This window comes from Eumetopias jubatus, unplaced genomic scaffold (assembly GCF_037043125.1).
Source record: "Eumetopias jubatus isolate StellerSeaLion01/CBP00866 unplaced genomic scaffold, mEumJub1_p1.0 scaffold_14, whole genome shotgun sequence".
NCBI classification, from domain to species: Eukaryota; Metazoa; Chordata; class Mammalia; order Carnivora; family Otariidae; genus Eumetopias; species Eumetopias jubatus.
The window spans coordinates 101,971,844-101,988,431 of NW_028274820.1; the positions used below are offsets into that span (position 1 = coordinate 101,971,844).

Sequence of the window (16,588 nt, forward strand, 5' to 3'; positions counted from 1 at the left end):
GGAGAATGGCCAGGGGGCATCTGAGACCCTGAAGGGAAAGGGGGGCATTGGGGTAAGGGGAAGGGAAGAGGCAGCTTCGGAGGGGTGCGCATGGAGGGCAGGGGAGGGCTGAGCTGCCGCTCTCCTTCCTGTGCCTGCATGCCCCGCCCAGCACCTGCTCGGAGGGGAGGCTGAACTGCACAGACCTGCCTTGCCCAGGTACGTGTGTCCCAGCTCGGGGGGAGGCAAGGAAAACTGGCCAAGGTCACCGAGGGGACTGGGCCTGGGGAAGGGACGCCTGCGCCCCGGTGCCCTTCCATCGTCCCCTGCAGTGCCGGGTGGCTGGTGTCTGTGGTCGGAGTGGACAGCGTGCTCCCAGCCTTGCAGGGGTCAGACGAGGACCCGCTCCATGGCCTGTACCTGCCCCGCTCCTCAGCACGGGGCGACCCCGTGCCCCGGTAAAGCAGGGGAGGCAGGGGCCCGGCATCAGAAGGAGACCTGCCCCAGCTCCCCCGACTGCCCAGGTGAGATGCCCCCACTAGTCTGCTCAAATCTCAATAGGCTGGGCACCTCCCAGGCCTCCTAGGGCAGGTGATTCTGTCTTCCTGGCACAGTGGATGGAGCCTGGAGCCCGTGGGGACTGTGGTCTCCCTGTGACCCGTGCCTGGGGCAGTCCCATCGGAGCCGGGAGTGTATCTGGCCCCCCCACCCCTGAAGGAGGCAGGCCCTGCCCTGGGGCCTACAGGCAGAGTCACCCCTGCCAAGACAATTCCACACAATGCACAGGTGAGGGCTTCTGCAGAGGTCTGGGAGGGTCCCTTAGAAGGCTAGGGAGATGCTACTTCTGACTTTTGACCCCAGTATACATATGCATGTCGCTTCCTTCGTGGGGCAGCCCTTAGATCACTCACCCCGTAATCCTGGGGCAAAGTGGAAGGCAAAGCAGGTGGAGGGCGTGGCAGGAGGGCTTGTCACCTGCATGCTGGCATCCTTCAGGCTGGGCCCCTGCTCAGCATTCACCCTCTCTGCTTCCGTCCCGCCACAGCCTGTGGGGATGGCCAGGGTCTTCTCCCCTGCGGGTGGCCCTGTCCCCGCTCCTGCTAGGACCTGTCTCCTGGGACTGTGCCAGCCAGGCCCAACGGGCTGCCAGCCTGGCTGTGGGTGCCCCCCCGGCTCGCTGTCCCAGGATGGTCTTTGTGTGCCTCCCGCCCGCTGCCGCTGCTGCTGCCACTACCAGCCTGGAGCCATGGCTCAGTGCTTCCCTTTGCCCTCTCCCAAGGACCCCCGAGCACTGCAATGCCCGCCTGCCTGGCCTCCGCCCATCTGCCCGCAGGACCCAGCCTAGAGCGGCAGGATGGAAATGGGCAACCTGTCCTCTCCGATGCTCCAGGTGTCGTCTCCCGCGGATCCCACGGCATCCCGGGCCTGCTCTGGTTGGGGCTTCCATCTCCCAGGCCCACGATCTGGGGCGCCATGGGGTGAAGGCTGAGAGGGAGGGAGGTAGAAGGCAGTGGGGTAGGAGGAGGGATTCAGGGTGGGGGGCACCCTGAGCTATCTGGAGTCCCACCCCCACTCATGCCTTCAGGGATTCCTGAGAACCAGAGCCGGTCAGCAGGGCCTGGGCTTAGCTCCTGGGAGAGCCTGGAACCTGGAGAGGTGGTGACTGGGCCCTGTGACAACTGGTGAGCCCAGGGAAGCAGGGGGAGGGGAGTGGGCTGCAGAGCCGGGCAGTAGGGCCCGTGGGGGAGGTGGCCGGGGTCTCGTCTTCTGAAGCCCCCTTCCCTGTCCCCAGCACCTGTATGGAGGGCATCCTGAAGTGCCGAGAGGTGCCTGGCTGCCCCGGCCCTGGGATGTGGGGTTCCTGGGGTCCCTGGGAGGACTGCAGTGTCTCATGCGGAGGAGGGGAGCAGCTCCGCTCCCGGAGATGTGCCCGGCCCCCCTGCCCTGGGCCTGCCCGCCAGAGCCGCACCTGCCACACCCAGGTCTGCAGAGGTGAGCCCCAGCCCAGGTTCCGCCCTTGACGCTCTAACTTAGGTTGGATTCCTACGTTGGCCTTTGACACAGACTCAAAGGTGTCTTTGCCCTCTTCCATCCCATCCGCATGGGCTGCCCTCTGCCTGGGGCCAGTGGTGGGCAAGAGGAGGAGGAAGTAGCCAGATTCAGGGAGGGGAGCCTGTGGGAGGGTGTGACATTGGCCCTGAGGGGCACAACGCAGGGAGGATATCGTGGGCACAACTGGGGAGCCATGGGAGGGCAGGCGCAAGGGCGAGTAAGCAGGTGGCGGGGTGGGCGTCGAAGGAGCCACCGCGGGCAGCACAGGCCAGAGCCGGGCCCTGATGCAAGTGTTGCCCCAGAGGCAGGCTGCCCGGCTGGACGTCTGTACCAGGAGTGCCCCCCCGGCGAGGGGTGCCCCTTCTCCTGCTCCCACGTCACTCGGCAGGTGGGCTGCTTCTCCGCTGGCTGCGGGGAGGGCTGCCACTGCCCCGTGGGCACCTTCCAGCACCGCTTGTCCTGTGTCCAGGTCAGAACCCTCTCAGCCAGGAGTCCAAGCCCTCCCTCCCCTCCCCTCCCCTGCCTTTCCTCCCTCTCACCCACAGCTGCTCAGCCCTGCAGACCCTGTCCTCTGGACAGCGCTCCGCTTCCTCACGTGACCCCAGGCAAGCGTTCGGCCTGCCAGGCTGTCTGAGGCCTTGGCTGCCCGGGGCAGTCAGGCAGAGGTGGAGCTGCCCGAGCAGGCAGCTGGGGTGATGTCACCGGTTCCCTGGAACGGGGGCCTTGCCTGGGCTCCTGCTCTTCAGCAGCGACTCCTTGGCTGCCAGCTCCCGTGGGGGGGGCTCCCACGTGGAGCCGCCCGTGGCTGGCGTGGGGCCAGGTGCCCCCCTGCCCTCAGGGCAGTTTCCTGCCAGGCCCAGTGCTCTCCACACCATTCAGGCCACAGCCGGGAATCGTGGGTCCTCACTGCCCCCTTTCCCTGCCACACCCCGGTGGGGGAGCATACCCTCACCTTTACTCTGCCCCAGACTCCTTGTCTCCCGCTCTGGGGTCCAGACAACAGGCAGGTGCCAACTGTGCTCTGCGGAGCTCTCCAGGTGCGTGGGGATTTTGGTCCCAGGCTTTAATCCTAAGCTCGAAGCCGGTGTCGGGTGGCTGCCCCCAGCCAGAGTTCCAGAAGGGCCTGAGCAGCCACCTGCCTGACGTAGAGCTGATGACACTGCGTGAGCTGCAAAAAAGGAAAGGGACACGCCGGGTCATGTAGACAGTTATCGGTAAAACTAGGGACCGGGTGTCTGATTCCTCGCTGAGCCTCTTTCCACCTCCGTGTTCTCTCCAAGTCCTGCCCTGGAAGGACTTCTGCTGACCCTGCCTGGGTCCTAGCTAAGTGCTGTATGCAGGAAAGCCACTGGCCATCTCGGGTCAAGTTCATAGGCCACTAGTCTCTCAAGTTCACAGCCCTGACTCAGGGAAACTGTCCCATTTGCTCCAGGGAATGCTCTTCTGGGGCCCAGAGCAGCACCCCCAGCCTCACATGCCTTCCTCCCCGCCTCCCTGGGCCGCAGTGCAGACAGCGGGCACCGGGCCTAGGCGATTGCACTTCCCCTCTGCTCCCGCCCCGCCAGGAGTGCCCCTGTGTGCTCACCGCCTCGCTGCTGTGGGAGCTGGGAGCTGCCGGCGCTGACCCTGGGGCTCAAACCCCCCATTCTGGGAGAGGGCAGTCAGCCCCTTGGGCCTGGGGATGAGTTGGGCTCAGGCCAGAGCCTTCGTACAGGCCGCAGGAACTGGTGAGGGGATGGCGAGAGTGGGGGAGATTTGCAGCCAAGGGAGGGGGAGACACCGGCTGCCCTGCCCTTGCCTGGCCTGACTACCCTTGGCTCTGTCCCTTCACCCTGTGGGGCGGATACCCTTGCCCACCCCCCTTTCTCTCAGGGTCTATCCTGCCCGCACCTCACCCCCATGCCCTTTCCCCAGCTCCTGTGTGCATGGGCAGCTGTCTTGCTCGGTGGGGGACTGCTCCAAGGCTGTTGATGGCTTCAGTCCCTGGGGGCCATGGGGCCCATGCTCCCGCTCTTGTGGTGGGCTGGGCACCCGAACCCGCACCCGCCAGCGTGTGCGGCCCTCCCCAGCTCCAGGCAGCCAGGGCTGCGGTGGGCCCCGCCAGGACCTCAAGTACTGCTCTAGCCCAGACGGCCCAGGTGAGGGAAGTGGGAAGGGCGAGTCTCGCTGCGCTTGGGGCCTGGAGGGCCCGTGGGAGACCCAGCAGGAGGGAAGGGCTGAATCAGATAGGGGTGGGTTTAGAACTGGGCCACCAGCCTCAGGTTTGGTCCTGGGGCACTGCAGACTCAGAAACATCCTGAGCAGGGCTTTTCTTTGGCACAGGGGCTGGAGGGTCCACAGTGGAGCCCGTGACAAGCCTTCCAGGTAGCCCAGACTCCGTGGGTCCCAGCCCCAGACTGGCTGTACACCTCGCACGTGGCCTCCCTTTGGGAAAACAAGCCCAGAGCCTCCTTCCTCCCCAGCCCTGCTTCCCGGGAGGCCAGGAGCCCAGGGTTGACTCAACAGGAGATGCTTCTCCCTCCTATCCTTGCAGGCGGCTGGGGCCCATGGTCCCCATGCTCTCACACCTGCACAGACCCCACTCACCCTGCTTGGCACAGCCCTGCTTGCCTATGCCTGGCAAACTGCACCGGGGCGGGGAGGGGGGGACACGTCACAGGAACGCCCTTGCAACCTGCCCTCCTGCACAGGTGCGCCTTCCAGTCTTGACCTCTGACCCTGACCCGTGTCTGAACCATGGCCGTCCCCTCTAAGCCCAGCATCCTCCCTCCAGCAGCTCATTCTGACCCCCAACCCATGTCCAACCTCCCAACCCCGACATCTAATACCCTTGAAGCAAATACCGAGTTCTCAGACTGATATGGAATCATGAATCCATGTGTGACTCTGGACCCGGGGTGCTCTGTGCCAGGCCGGGCAGCTGTTGGGGCCTCCAAGGCCCTGCCCACACCGGCAAACCCTCACTTGTGTGTGTACTGAACACTCACCCAAATTCCCATCCAAATCCCTGAGCATTCCGGTGAATCTGGGACCACGCACGGCCCCCTGAGACCTCGTTGTCAAAGCCTCGAAACAGCCAGTATCAGATCCGAAACAGGACCCCAGAGGTCTGGACGAGGGCCTGGCCGGCCCGGTGGATGAGGAGCTCTGTGCTTGGGCTGAGGCGGGGGAGTCAGGGCTGGCTCCAGCTCGCTTCGTTCCGTCCTGTCCCGGCCCGCAGGGCTGCCCCTGTGCCCCAGCCCTGGCTGTGTGGCTGGGAACTGTTCCTGGACCGCCTGGGCCCCATGGGAACCTTGCTCCCGAAGCTGCGGGGTGGGCCAGCAGCGCCGTCTGCGGGCCTACCGTCCCCCAGGGCCCAGTGGGCACTGGTGCCCCGACATCCTTACCGCTTACCAGGAGAACCGCTTCTGCAACCTGCAGGCTTGCCCAGGTGAGGAGGGCTGCTAAGGACCAGCGCAGGCCCTTCCATGGCCCCAGGTGCCCCCGTGGCGCTTCCATCTTAGCGCGAGAACCCTGCCCCAAGGCTCCTGGTGCATGGGGGGGGGCCCTCTGCCTGAGCTAGATCATCCCTCATGTGGCCCTTCTCTCTGCCACGCAGTGCATGGAGGCTGGTCACGCTGGAGTCCCTGGTCCTGGTGTGACCGGAGCTGTGGGGGGGGGGCAATCCCTGAGGAGTCGCAGCTGCTCAAGCCCCCCACCCAAGAACAGGGGTGCCCCCTGTGTTGGGGAGAGGCACCACGCTCGGCTCTGCAATCCCTTGCCCTGTGGTATGGTGGTGGGGATAGCGCATCCCTGGTGGCCTTTGCCCTCTGCACAGCTCTCCCCATCCCACCCCTAATTTAACTCCCACGACACCTTGCGACGGAGACACTCAGTAGCCAGCAGAGAAAACAGGCCCGCAGGGTCGGATGGCGGGATCTGGGTACCGTGCGCGGGGACTGGCTGTGGCCAGGGCTGAGCTGCCATAATGCTTGCCCCCGCCTGCCCCCACCCTGCACCAGAACTGGTTCTCGAAGTTTTGCCCACCCTCCCATCTCCTGAAGAACCACCTAGCCCGGTCAAGATTTCCGGAGGATTTGAGGGTTACAGTCAGGAGTGCACCTGCTCCTGGGGTGTGGGTGGCCACTTGCAGACACGCCGCTCCCAGCTTCGCTTCCTCATTGGTCCTTACTGGTCCTTCCGAGCCCCCCAGTATCCCTCATATCGAACACAAAGGAGCTGTGGAGGTGAGCCTGTTCTTAGATGCACAAGTTCAGTCCAGCTCAGTGACATTTTGTGGGTGCCAGGCTAGGTGCTGAGAACCCCCGGGTAGGTAAGAGGGACTCCCTGTCACGCAGAACGTCCCGATCCCAAGGGTCTCCCCAGGACCCCACATTTCCACGGGCACCAGCAGGGGGAGAGGGCTGGGAGTATAGCTTCATGGAGGTAAGAGCAGTTCCCGGGCAGGCAGGTGGATGGTTTCTGAGCCCCGGTGCTCAGGGCCCTCTTGACTCAGGTCCTCCCTGTCTGCTCAGAGGAGGGCTGCCCGGCAGGCATGCAGATGGTCAGCTGTGCCAACCGTTGCCCCTGCCGCTGCTCAGACCTCCAGAAGGGGATCGCGTGTCAGGACGGCCAGGCCTGCCAGCCGGGTTGCCGCTGCTCCGAGGGTAGGGGCGGCCCTGGCCCCGCGGCGTGTCAGCGCGGCTCAGTGGGAAGGCCGGTGGGCCCCGGCGCAGCTCTGCAGGGCTGCCTCCCCCGCAGGCTTCCTGGAGCAGGACGGTGGCTGCGTGCCGACTGGGCACTGCGAGTGTTCAGAGGCCCAGGGCCCCAGCTGGGCCCCGGGCAGCCAGCACCAGGAGGTCTGCAGCACCTGCACCTGCCAAGCTGGGCGCCTCTCCTGCACGGCTCAGCCCTGCCCACCGCCTGCCCACTGCGCCTGGAGCCGCTGGTCAGCCTGGAGTCCCTGCAGCAGCTCGTGTGGGCCCGAGGGGCAGCAGAGCCGCTTCCGGTATGGGGCTGGGCCAGGCTAGCGTCACCTCCCCCAACCCCAGTCTCCCACTGCCTGGACTCGGTCTTCCTCTCTGATACAGAGCTCCTGGATCCTGCCCCCACCCCCCACCCCCCGCCGTGGCATACCCTCTGTGCTCTGGCCCCAGCTCTCGGCCTGGGTCATCCTTGCTTTCCTTAGCCCCCCCAGGTTTGCCCGTCAGGTGTCTCACCAGGAGACAGCGGAGCGATGAAGGGCCCTGGGCTGTCTCTCACCTTCTATGCCCCGGGCTCCACCCAGGTCCTCCACATCGGGCTCGTGGGCCCCAGAGTGTCGGGAGGAGCAGTTCCCAGAGCCAGCCCTGCCCTCAGCCCCCGTGCCCACCCCTGTGCCTGCATGGTGCCCGCCTCCACACCCTGGGGGACAGTTGGCTGCAGGGCGAGTGTCAGCAGTGGTAAGCCTGGGGCAGGGGGAGGGACGGGGTGGTACTGTGCTGTAGGAGGGCAGCGTCCCTGAGTCCAGGCTCCTGCCCTCAGCTCCTGCACCCCGGAAGACAGCGAGTGGGGTTCCATCCCAATCCCACCCTCCCTCACCCTCCTAGCCTCAGGCCAGCTTGCTTGCCCTGTCTCACATTTGCCTCCCAGCCCTATTCACCGCTGCCATCCCCCTGTGCGGCGAATGCTCGCCGCCCCCCCGCCCCCGGCCTCTCTAACCTCACCTGTGCCCTCCCACAGTACCCGGGGCCTGGATGCTCTGGTCCCCCTGGTCTGAATGCCCTGTCTCCTGTGGAGGTGGAAGCCGGGTTCACACCCGGGTCTGCATGGCCTCGGCCGCTGCCCGCAGGGGGGCCCCCTGCCTGGGCCCTGGCACCCGGACCCAGCGCTGTGGAGGGCAGTCTTGCCTGGGGCTGCTGGAGGCCTGCTCCTGGGGCCCGTGGGGGCCCTGTTCCCGCAGCTGTGGCCCAGGCCTGGCCTCCCGCTCTGGGTTCTGCCTGTGCCCACGGGCTGAAGTCAACCCCGCCTGCAACGGCACCTTCCTCCACCTGGACACCCAGGCCTGCTACCCAGGGCCCTGCCTAGGTGAGTGTGCATGGGGCAGCGAAGCCCGCTCCCCTGATTGCCTGCCTCAGGAAACTTCAGCAAGTAACATGGTTTCCCAAACCCCAGATTTGCTCCCTCAAATGTGTATCTATCTCCCTCATATTTTGCTAGTTTCTTTCCTCTTCTCACCATCTTCTCCTTTTGAGCTCTTTGGGATGCGCCCCTCGCCCCTGGGTGACAGAGAACACAGCAAATTAGGACTTGTCTGAATTTTTGGCTCCCTTTTGCCCTTTTGCTTTGCAGGGTGTTGGCTGGGGCTGGGGGAAGAGTGGAGGGGAGGGGAAGGAGGAGGGAGGCTGGAGGAGCCTGGCTGGCACCCCCCCCACCTTGGTCCCTAGAGGAGTGCCTGTGGAGCAGCTGGAGCGGCTGGACGCGATGCTCATGCCAGGTGCTGGTCCAGCAGCGCTACCGGCACCAGGGACCAGCGCCCACAGCGGGAGCGGCACGGGAGGGCTCTCCCTGCACGCGCCTGGACGGCCACTTCCGGCCCTGCCCCATCGGCAACTGCTTGGGGTGAGGCCCCAGGAGCGAGACGCCAGACAGCTGAGCCCCAGCAGGGCCTCCCAGCTCCTCTCCAAGCCGACCTCCATGCCCCCGGGCCCTCGGAGCAGGTGCCCTTGCCTGCACTGAGCCGCGCCCTCAGCAGCCCGGTCACTCCCCTGCTTCGCCCTCAGCTACTCGCACATCCCATCCCGCGGCTCTGCTCCTCTCCCCTCCCGGCTCCGCTGTCATTTCCCCGCTTTGGAGCTGCAGGCTTTGTCCACTTGTAGCAGCCCCCTGGGCACAGAAGGTCTTGCCCACCTCCTGTGGTGGCCACCCTCCTGTCCCCCATCCGCCAACCCCGGGAGCATCTGCCAGGCCCCTAGCTCCCCGAAGGCCCCATCCTCCACGCAGCTACCTGGCTCTCCGCAGCCCAACCATCATGACTCTTCCTAGAGGCACCGTTGGGGGCCGAGTGGGCACTCGATGGGGCGACACTAGCCAGTCCTTAGGGCAGCCTGGGGGCAGGTTTGCACTCTTACAGGGAGACCCCAAGGGGCCTGGAGGGGATCGTGTCCTGTGTGCTCCGGGCTTGGGCGTGGAGGGTGTCTCTGGGCGGCCCCACACCAGCCTCTGTTCCCCGCACAGAGGACAGCTGCACACCTCCCTTTGAGTTCCGGGCCTGTGCCCCACCCCGTGCCGGGCTCTGCGCCACACACCTGAGCCATCGGCTCTGCCGGGACCTGCCGCCCTGCCAGCCGGGCTGCTACTGTCCAGAGGTGAGGGGTGGGGCTGGGGGAGGTGCCCCAGGAGGAGGGGGGCTCTGTCCACACTCCTACGCGGCCTCCCTTCTGTGATGCCGGGGCGATGCCCCTCTGCATGGTGCCCCTGAAGAGCCCCTCACATTCTGCCTCGTGCCCACATGCCCACCACTGGCTCACCCGCCGTGAGCAGACACAGTATGGCACCAGGGTACAGAGATGGCTGCCACACAGCCCTGTCTCCATGTCCCCTTCTGCTCAGGGGCTGCTGGAGCAGGCCGGGGGCTGCATTCCCCCAGAGCAGTGAAGCTGCCTGCACCTCACAGGAGAAGGAGCCACGGTGACCCTGGCCCCCGGGGAACGCCTGCACCTGGGCTGCAAAGAGTGGTGAGTGATGGGGTCGGGGAGGCAGCATCAGAGGGCTGGGGTCAGGGGATGGGGGGCGGGGAGGAGGCCCCACAGGGAAATCCCCCAGGCCCCGGGGCCCAGCTCCAACCTCATCCTGCTCCAAATGAGCCCAGAGCCCACGTCGCCCCTACATCAGCTCCCCCAACCACCGCTCTGGGCTGAGTCTTGCCTCGGCAAACCTACCCCGACCACCCCCTCCCACAGTGAATGCCAGCACGGAGAACTGCATTGCACCAGCCAGGGCTGTCAAGGTAACTCTGGACTTGAGAGACCAGCTGTCCCCATTTGCCCAGGACTGGGGGCGGGGGGCGGTTTCCCGAGTCTGGAACTCTTAGTGCTGGGACTCGGACAGTCCCAGACAAGCCAGGACAGTGGGTCACCCTACCCTGGCTCCCTGACACCTCCTACAGCCTTTCCCATTTCCAGCCCTTCCTGGTCATAACTGGGGCTCCTCCCTCCCCATCCACTGGGATCTGTGGTCAGGGGGAGGGTCCCTGGGAAGGTGCCCACTCGCTGCCCTTCCTAGGTCTTCTTCCTCTGAGTGGGTGGTCCGAGCGGTCACCCTGTGGGCCCTGCCTGCCCCGTGGCGTGCTGGCCCCTGCCTCCAGGACTGTGCTAGAGGAGCGCTGGTCTCAGCACCCAGCTGGCCGCTCCCCGACCTTGGCCCCCTGGCTGGCTTCGGGGCAGCACCGCCATCGCCTCTGTTTGGACCCTGAGACGGGGAGGCCGTGGGCTGGAGACCCAGACCTCTGCACCGCACCACTCAGCCAGCAGCGCCTCTGCCCGGACCCGAGGGCCTGCCGTGGTAATGAGGAGGGGCAGAGACCAACAGGGCAGCAGGGAGCCTGAAATGAGAGTGGTGGGGCACCTGGCCAGGTAGGGCTGGGCCATGCTGTTTATTTCAGTAGCCAGGGGGTTAGCAGGCCTGCTAAGCCTCCTGCTTGCCCCCAGGGCCTGCTGGATTTCACGCTGGGTGGGCCCGCAGCAGGGAGCATCCATGCAGCCACTGAAAAAAGGAGGAAGGGGGTCTGAGGGGCTCAGGGCATGTCAGAGTGTCTGCAGGGCTAGAGCCTGAGGCCTTGGGGTGGAAGCAAGAGGCAGAGGGGAGGTGGGCCCTGGGTACTGACTTCCATTTTATCTCCCCAGACTTAGGCCAGTGGAGTCCTTGGGGGCCCTGGAGCCCCTGCCAGGTGCCCTGCAGTGGGGGTTTCCGGCTACGCTGGAGAGAGGCAGCGGCACCCGCTGGAGGGGGCTGCTGGGGGCCATGGGCTCAGACTGAGAGCTGCAATGTGGGGCCCTGCCCAGGTAACCCCCATGGCAGAATCTGGGGGGGAGGGGCCAGGGACTGTAACATACAAGATAGCGCCTGAGCAGGATGTTTGTTGCCTGTGCTCCTAGAGGCATGCGGGGGAGGGGAGGGTGCTGTCCCGGGGGGCCCAAGAGTTGGCCCCCAACACAGACTCCTACCTTCTGGTCCTCAGGGGAGAGCTGCGAAGCCCGGGACACCGTGCCCACCCTTGACTGTGCCAACCGATGCCCCAGAAGCTGTGCCAACCTCTGGGACCACGTGCGGTGTCTGCAAGGGCCGTGCCGCCCAGGTGGCCAGGCCATGCCTGCAGCCCAGCCTGGGAGCTCTAGGGCCTCTGAGCAGGGCAGCTTGCTTCGCTGCCTCCTGCTTCCAGAGAGCGTGAGACCCGTGGGCGGGGGCATGCTCCTGTACTGGATCTTGGGTGACAGGGCAGCAAAGTGGATCCTTGGGTCACTTTCGGCAACTGGGTAGGGCTCCTGCATAGAGCGAGCCTTAGCCAAGATGGGCTGTGTCTGTGAAGATGCTCTCAGGCAGCCTCAAGGGTTCCTGGGGTGGGGCCCACACAGGGTGGGCTAGAGCGACCCCTTCCTGTGCTCCAGAGGTGGAAACAGTGTGGGGGCTGGGGCTGGGGCCGGGGGAGGGTGCGCCTGAGGCTTTGGACTCCGACCGGCGGCCAGGGGGATCCTCTGTGTGCGCCTGCGGAGCGTGAATCTTGCTTCTGCTCCCCACCCCCAGGCTGCCGCTGCCCGCCTGGCCAACTAATACAGGATGGGCCCTGCGTGCCCATCTCCTCCTGCCGCTGTGGCCTCCCCAGCCCCAGTGCCTCATGGGCGGTGGCCCCAGCTGAGGTGGCACAGGTGCACTGCCAAAACTGGTATGGCTGCCCACCGGTGGCCAAGCGGGGGGCTCGGGAGCTTTGGGTGGGAGGCTTGGGGCAGGTCAGGGTTATGGGCATTACTGGGAAACAAAGGCTCTGTTCCCCTTGACTCGTGCCCTTGACCCCTGTCCACAGCACCTGTATCAACGGGTCCCTGATGTGCCCACACCACGAGTGCCCTGTCCTTGGGCCTTGGTCAGCCTGGAGCAGCTGCTCTGCTCCCTGTGGTGGGGGCACTACGGAGCGTCATTGGAGCTGTGAGGAGGGTCCTGCGGGGGTACCATGCCAGGGCCGGGACACAGAGCAGCGGCAGGAATGTAACCTGACGCCCTGCCCTGGTGAGCACCTGGGGTGGTGGGCACCTGCCCCTTCCCTCTAGTGCCGCTGAGCTCTGGCCCCCGTCCCAGCTGGCCTTCGCCAGGGCAGGGGGCCAGTCGGGAGACAGTCCCTTCCCCGGGAGCAGTCCCTTCCTCAGGACTCCACCTCACTGTCTGTGCGCTCCCCCCCACCCCAGAGTGCCTACCTGGCCAGGTGCTCAGAGCCTGTGCCACCGCGTGCTCACGCCTCTGCTCGCATCTGCAGCCTGGTGCCCCCTGTGTGCAGGAACCCTGTCAGCTTGGCTGCGGCTGCCCTGGAGAGCAGGTATGTCCAGGTGCCATGTCCCGACTCCCGTAGGGGGAGCAGCCAGGTGGGGGGAGGGGGAGAAGTGGGTCTGAGTATAACCGGAGCCCGCACCACCCCAGCTGCTGCACAGTGGCACGTGTGTGCCCCCCGCTGCATGCCCCTGCACCCCGACCTCTCTGCCGTGGGGCCTTACCTTGCCCCTTGAAGAGCGAGGCCCGGGAGCTTCCCCCAGGGACTGTGCTCATCTGGAACTGTACCCGCTGGTGAGGACCAGGGGGCTGGGGTGGGGAGGGGGTGGAGGGCAGGGCTGCTGAGAATGGCGGTGGGGAGCAGGGCCTCGGAGGCATCGGAACCCATGCTTCTGTCTTCCCAGTATCTGCCGAGATGGAGCCTTCAACTGCTCCCTAGCCGACTGTCACGGTGAGATATGGCTGTCTAGGCCCCTGCTGGTCCTTCCAAAGGCGGGGGGCGGGGGGCGGTGGGGGGTGGTTGGCCCTGCTGAGGACAAAGGCAATGCTATCTCTTTCAAGAAGCCCCTTCCCTGCTCTGTCCACAGTGATGTTGAGGGCATTCCTGTGTGTGCACAGAGCAGGGCTGTGAGCGAGGCAGGAAGTGGAGGGTTCTTTCCCTGCAGAGGAGGAAGCAAAGGTTGAGAGCATGAGCTAAGACAGGGTCTTTGTCTGGCAGTCCCCAGGCAGGTGGTATCTGCCCTGTGCTGTTTTGCCCCCATCTGGTCAAAGTCAACAGGCCTTTGCTAAGGGCTCACCTGTGCCCCGCCCTGGCACCCTGGGCTCTGTGTGGATTCAGAGGCACACAGGTATGGTGGGACCCGAGCACCCCAGCCTGGTGCTGCTGCTGAGGGCAGACTGACCCACCAGAACAGAGACAGGAGACGGTTTCTGGCCCACTGACAAGCAGGCTGCACCCACAGGACGGGAAATCAGTGCCACCAGAGGAGAGGTCACGGTGGACAGGACTAGTCAGGGGAGGCTTCCCGGAAAAGGCAAGATGCGAGTTAGGCCCTGCTGGTATTTGGGAAGGTGCGTAAGAGCAGAGGGCTGTGTTTGGAGGCCTACAAGTGCAGAGTGGGCAGCACTGGGGAGGGAGGAGGGACTCTAGGGGTGCCTGGCGTGGGACGGGGGAGAATCAAGGCTGGACCTAGGGCTGACCTGAGTGGTGGTGGTGGTGGTGGGGTCTTCCCTGGCAGAGTGCCCCTCCGGGGAAATGTGGCAGCAGGTGCCCCCTGGGGAGCTGGGGCTGTGCGAGAGGACGTGCCGGGAGCCCAACGCCACGGAGATTCAGGGCAGCTGCAGTGCGGGGCAGGCCCCGGGCTGTGTGTGCCGGCACGGGCACTTGCGCAGCCAGGCGGGCCTCTGTGCGCCCGTGGACCACTTGTGAGTGCTGGCGCCACGGGCATCCCCACCCGGTGAGACGCCGCTGCCCCTCCTCAACCCAGGCCTCCCTCCCGTCCGCGGGCTCCTCCGCTCTATGCCAGGGCCATCCCACTGGGACAGTCTCTGGGCTCTGTCGGCCCACCTCCCTCCTGAAACTCCTGTTGCCGCCTTCAGTCGCTGGCTGCTGGTTTCAGGGAGGGGGTAGTAGCGTAGAAAAGCCTAACCAGCAGAGAGATGGAGATCGAGGCGGAGAGGAGGATGTCCCGCATTCTCCCCAGCGCCGATCCGAATGGCAGGAGGACTGTGACAGCTGCCGCTGCCTCCGTGGAAGGAGTGTCTGCACGCAGCGCTGCCCACCCCCCCCACCTGTGCCCAGGTACTGCCAGCAGCCCTGCTGCCCTCTCAGAGCAGCTCCCTGGGGTCCTTCCTCCGTCCCTCCCCAGAGGCTGGTCTTAGGGCCTCGAGCAGGCAGTGCCGGGGCACCTGGGCCATCCTCCTGAGTGGGCTGGGGACCACTCCCTTTGCAGGGCGAGGTGACCGTGCAGGAGCCAGGGAGCTGCTGTCCCACTTGCCGCCAAGAGACTCTGGGTTTGCCGGGGACCTGGGGCACTTCCTGCTGTGCCTCTTCCTGCTCTGGGCCCTTCTCCCAGACTACCCCCATGTCCACCCTAGGAGGCCTGCCTTCCCCAGTGCAGCCTACCATGAGGATTAGGGGAGTGGAGACCCCTAGCGCTGCCTCATGGCGCCTGGCCACCCCTGTCCCAACAGCCGCAGGTGCCCTTCGGGTCCACACGCTGCTGTCCCCTTCACACAGAGTCCCCTCATGTTGGCCTTCTCTCTCTGCCGTGCCCCCACCTCCTGCATTCACCTGCTCCTCCCCACAGAGGAGCAGTCAGCCTCCTGCCGGCATCTCACTCACCGAGCTGCGCAGCCTCACCAAGGGCCCCTGCTACCTGGACCAGGTAGAAGTGAGCTACTGCGGAGGGCACTGTCCATCCAGCACCAGTGTCATGCCTGAGGTGAGCCAGGGGGCTGCCGTGCACCCTGAGGGCCTACCACGGCGAGCCTAGACCTGGGCAAAGACCCCGGGGACGTGAGGGATGCAGTCAATCTCAAGGGGATGCAGATCAGAGCCCGGGTGACTTTTCACCAAGGTGGTGGTCTCCACCTGCTGCCTGGCCCTGTGACCTCCACCGGGCTTGGGCTCCAGAGCAGGCCTCCACCCCTGCCAGGGGGGTCTTCTCCTGCTGTGGGCCTACCAGGACATGAACAGGAAAGGCATAAATTAGGAGCTAAGTTAGGCTCCGAAATCACAGCCCAGCCTATACTGAGAAGCTCTGTGGGACAGGCTGTTTACACACAGCCTCCTCCCAGACATTCCTGGCAAGGCGTTATGAGCATGTCCCAGGAGACGGATTGAGCTCTGCCCTGCACTTGCTCTCCTCAGAACCCTCCCAGAACCCTGCTTCTCCCCGACCCGGCTGGCTCCCGCGCTTGGCGAGGAGTGTTGGGATCTGGCCCTCCCCGGGATGGGAAAGGCCACCAGAGGGAAGGCGGGGGTTTTGGGCCAACGCGTTTGGCCCCGCCCCAGCTCAGCCACGCCCCCCCCCCTCCCCGGCAGGAACCGTACCGGCAGAGCCAGGGCGGCTGCTGCAGCTACAGCCTGGACCCCGAGAGCCCCGTGCGGATCCTGACCCTGCGCTGTCCCGGCGGCCGCGCGGAGCGGGTGGTGCTGCCCGCCATCCGCAGCTGCCAGTGCAGCGCCTGCCAGGGTGGGTGTGGGCGGGGCCGGGCCGGGCCGGGGGCAGGCGGGGGGCTCGGAGGGGGGGGCTCCGGGGGCGGGGCGGGGCCGGCACAGGCCTTCCGAAAGGCGGTCCGTTTCCCAACTCGCAGGCCCCCGCGGGATTCTGCCTTCTTGACCCCTTCTGACCCGCTCCATCCCGCTTCTTGGCTCTCTTGTTGGATTCTTCTCCAATCATACGCACGCTTGGGGCTTTGGAGTCAGTCAGAGCTGCTTCATAGCAGCCCGTCTCTTTCCTTCCTTGCTCAGCGTCCGTGACCTCAGCCTCACCGCCTGGCTGACAACGTGCACGGGCTTGTTGGGAGGGCTTAGTGAGAGCGCACGTGTGAAGCGCCTGCCAGGTGCTCGGTTCTCGTTAGGTACCCGGGGCCACACTGTGGCAGGTGAGAGAAACAGGTGCAGGGACACTGGTACCGCCTGGACGGAGCGCAGGGCAAGAGCTGGCCTTTCTCTGGCCTTCCTCCTGGCGGGTCTCCCTCTCCTGCCAGTTTGCGCCGCTGTCCACCCCTTCCGGGCCTGACCACTGCCTCCTTGCTAGTGCCTCTCCCACTCATTCGTCCTCCAGGCGGTGACTTCTCAAAGCACTGACGGCTCCGCTGCACGAGGCTGCCTCCACCCCTCATGTCATCACCGGGCTCGGAGGCACTGACTCCCTCCTCCCGTGCCGACCCACCCACTCCATGCCCTGGTACCAGCATCTCCCAAATAAAGTGACACTGGTAGCAAGCCCGTGTGCAGAGTCTGCCTCTGGGGACAAAGGGGTAAGGGGGGCAGAGTGGGTCTGAGCCCTGACCTCGACCTGCACAAGGACTGTCTCCAGGAGGCTTCTGTTAATCT

General features: G+C 65.6%; 1 protein-coding gene across 1 annotated transcript in view; it reads left to right on the plus strand.

The window, feature by feature from the left end:
- The window catches only part of SSPO (SCO-spondin), a 52,237-nt gene extending 35,898 nt beyond the window's left edge, over window positions 1-16,339 (plus strand). The window contains 46 exon segments of the mRNA XM_088018400.1: window positions 152-198; window positions 312-503; window positions 594-679; window positions 681-765; window positions 1,025-1,097; window positions 1,099-1,228; window positions 1,564-1,661; window positions 1,772-1,971; window positions 2,334-2,500; window positions 3,597-3,665; window positions 3,667-3,758; window positions 3,946-4,169; window positions 4,354-4,395; window positions 4,565-4,662; window positions 4,664-4,721; window positions 5,252-5,461; window positions 5,630-5,682; window positions 5,684-5,798; window positions 6,546-6,677; window positions 6,772-7,018; window positions 7,298-7,343; window positions 7,345-7,451; window positions 7,534-7,560; window positions 7,727-8,076; window positions 8,436-8,606; window positions 9,223-9,356; window positions 9,601-9,725; window positions 9,951-9,997; window positions 10,273-10,551; window positions 10,893-11,051; window positions 11,228-11,344; window positions 11,791-11,929; window positions 12,068-12,270; window positions 12,447-12,574; window positions 12,676-12,765; window positions 12,767-12,819; window positions 12,930-12,976; window positions 13,764-13,948; window positions 13,950-13,982; window positions 14,229-14,306; window positions 14,309-14,326; window positions 14,478-14,538; window positions 14,835-14,860; window positions 14,862-14,969; window positions 15,572-15,722; window positions 16,317-16,339. Of these exon segments, the coding sequence (XP_087874526.1) occupies window positions 152-198; window positions 312-503; window positions 594-679; window positions 681-765; window positions 1,025-1,097; window positions 1,099-1,228; window positions 1,564-1,661; window positions 1,772-1,971; window positions 2,334-2,500; window positions 3,597-3,665; window positions 3,667-3,758; window positions 3,946-4,169; window positions 4,354-4,395; window positions 4,565-4,662; window positions 4,664-4,721; window positions 5,252-5,461; window positions 5,630-5,682; window positions 5,684-5,798; window positions 6,546-6,677; window positions 6,772-7,018; window positions 7,298-7,343; window positions 7,345-7,451; window positions 7,534-7,560; window positions 7,727-8,076; window positions 8,436-8,606; window positions 9,223-9,356; window positions 9,601-9,725; window positions 9,951-9,997; window positions 10,273-10,551; window positions 10,893-11,051; window positions 11,228-11,344; window positions 11,791-11,929; window positions 12,068-12,270; window positions 12,447-12,574; window positions 12,676-12,765; window positions 12,767-12,819; window positions 12,930-12,976; window positions 13,764-13,948; window positions 13,950-13,982; window positions 14,229-14,306; window positions 14,309-14,326; window positions 14,478-14,538; window positions 14,835-14,860; window positions 14,862-14,969; window positions 15,572-15,722; window positions 16,317-16,339 (5,323 nt within the window).
- The last annotated feature ends 249 nt before the right edge of the window (window positions 16,340-16,588 follow it).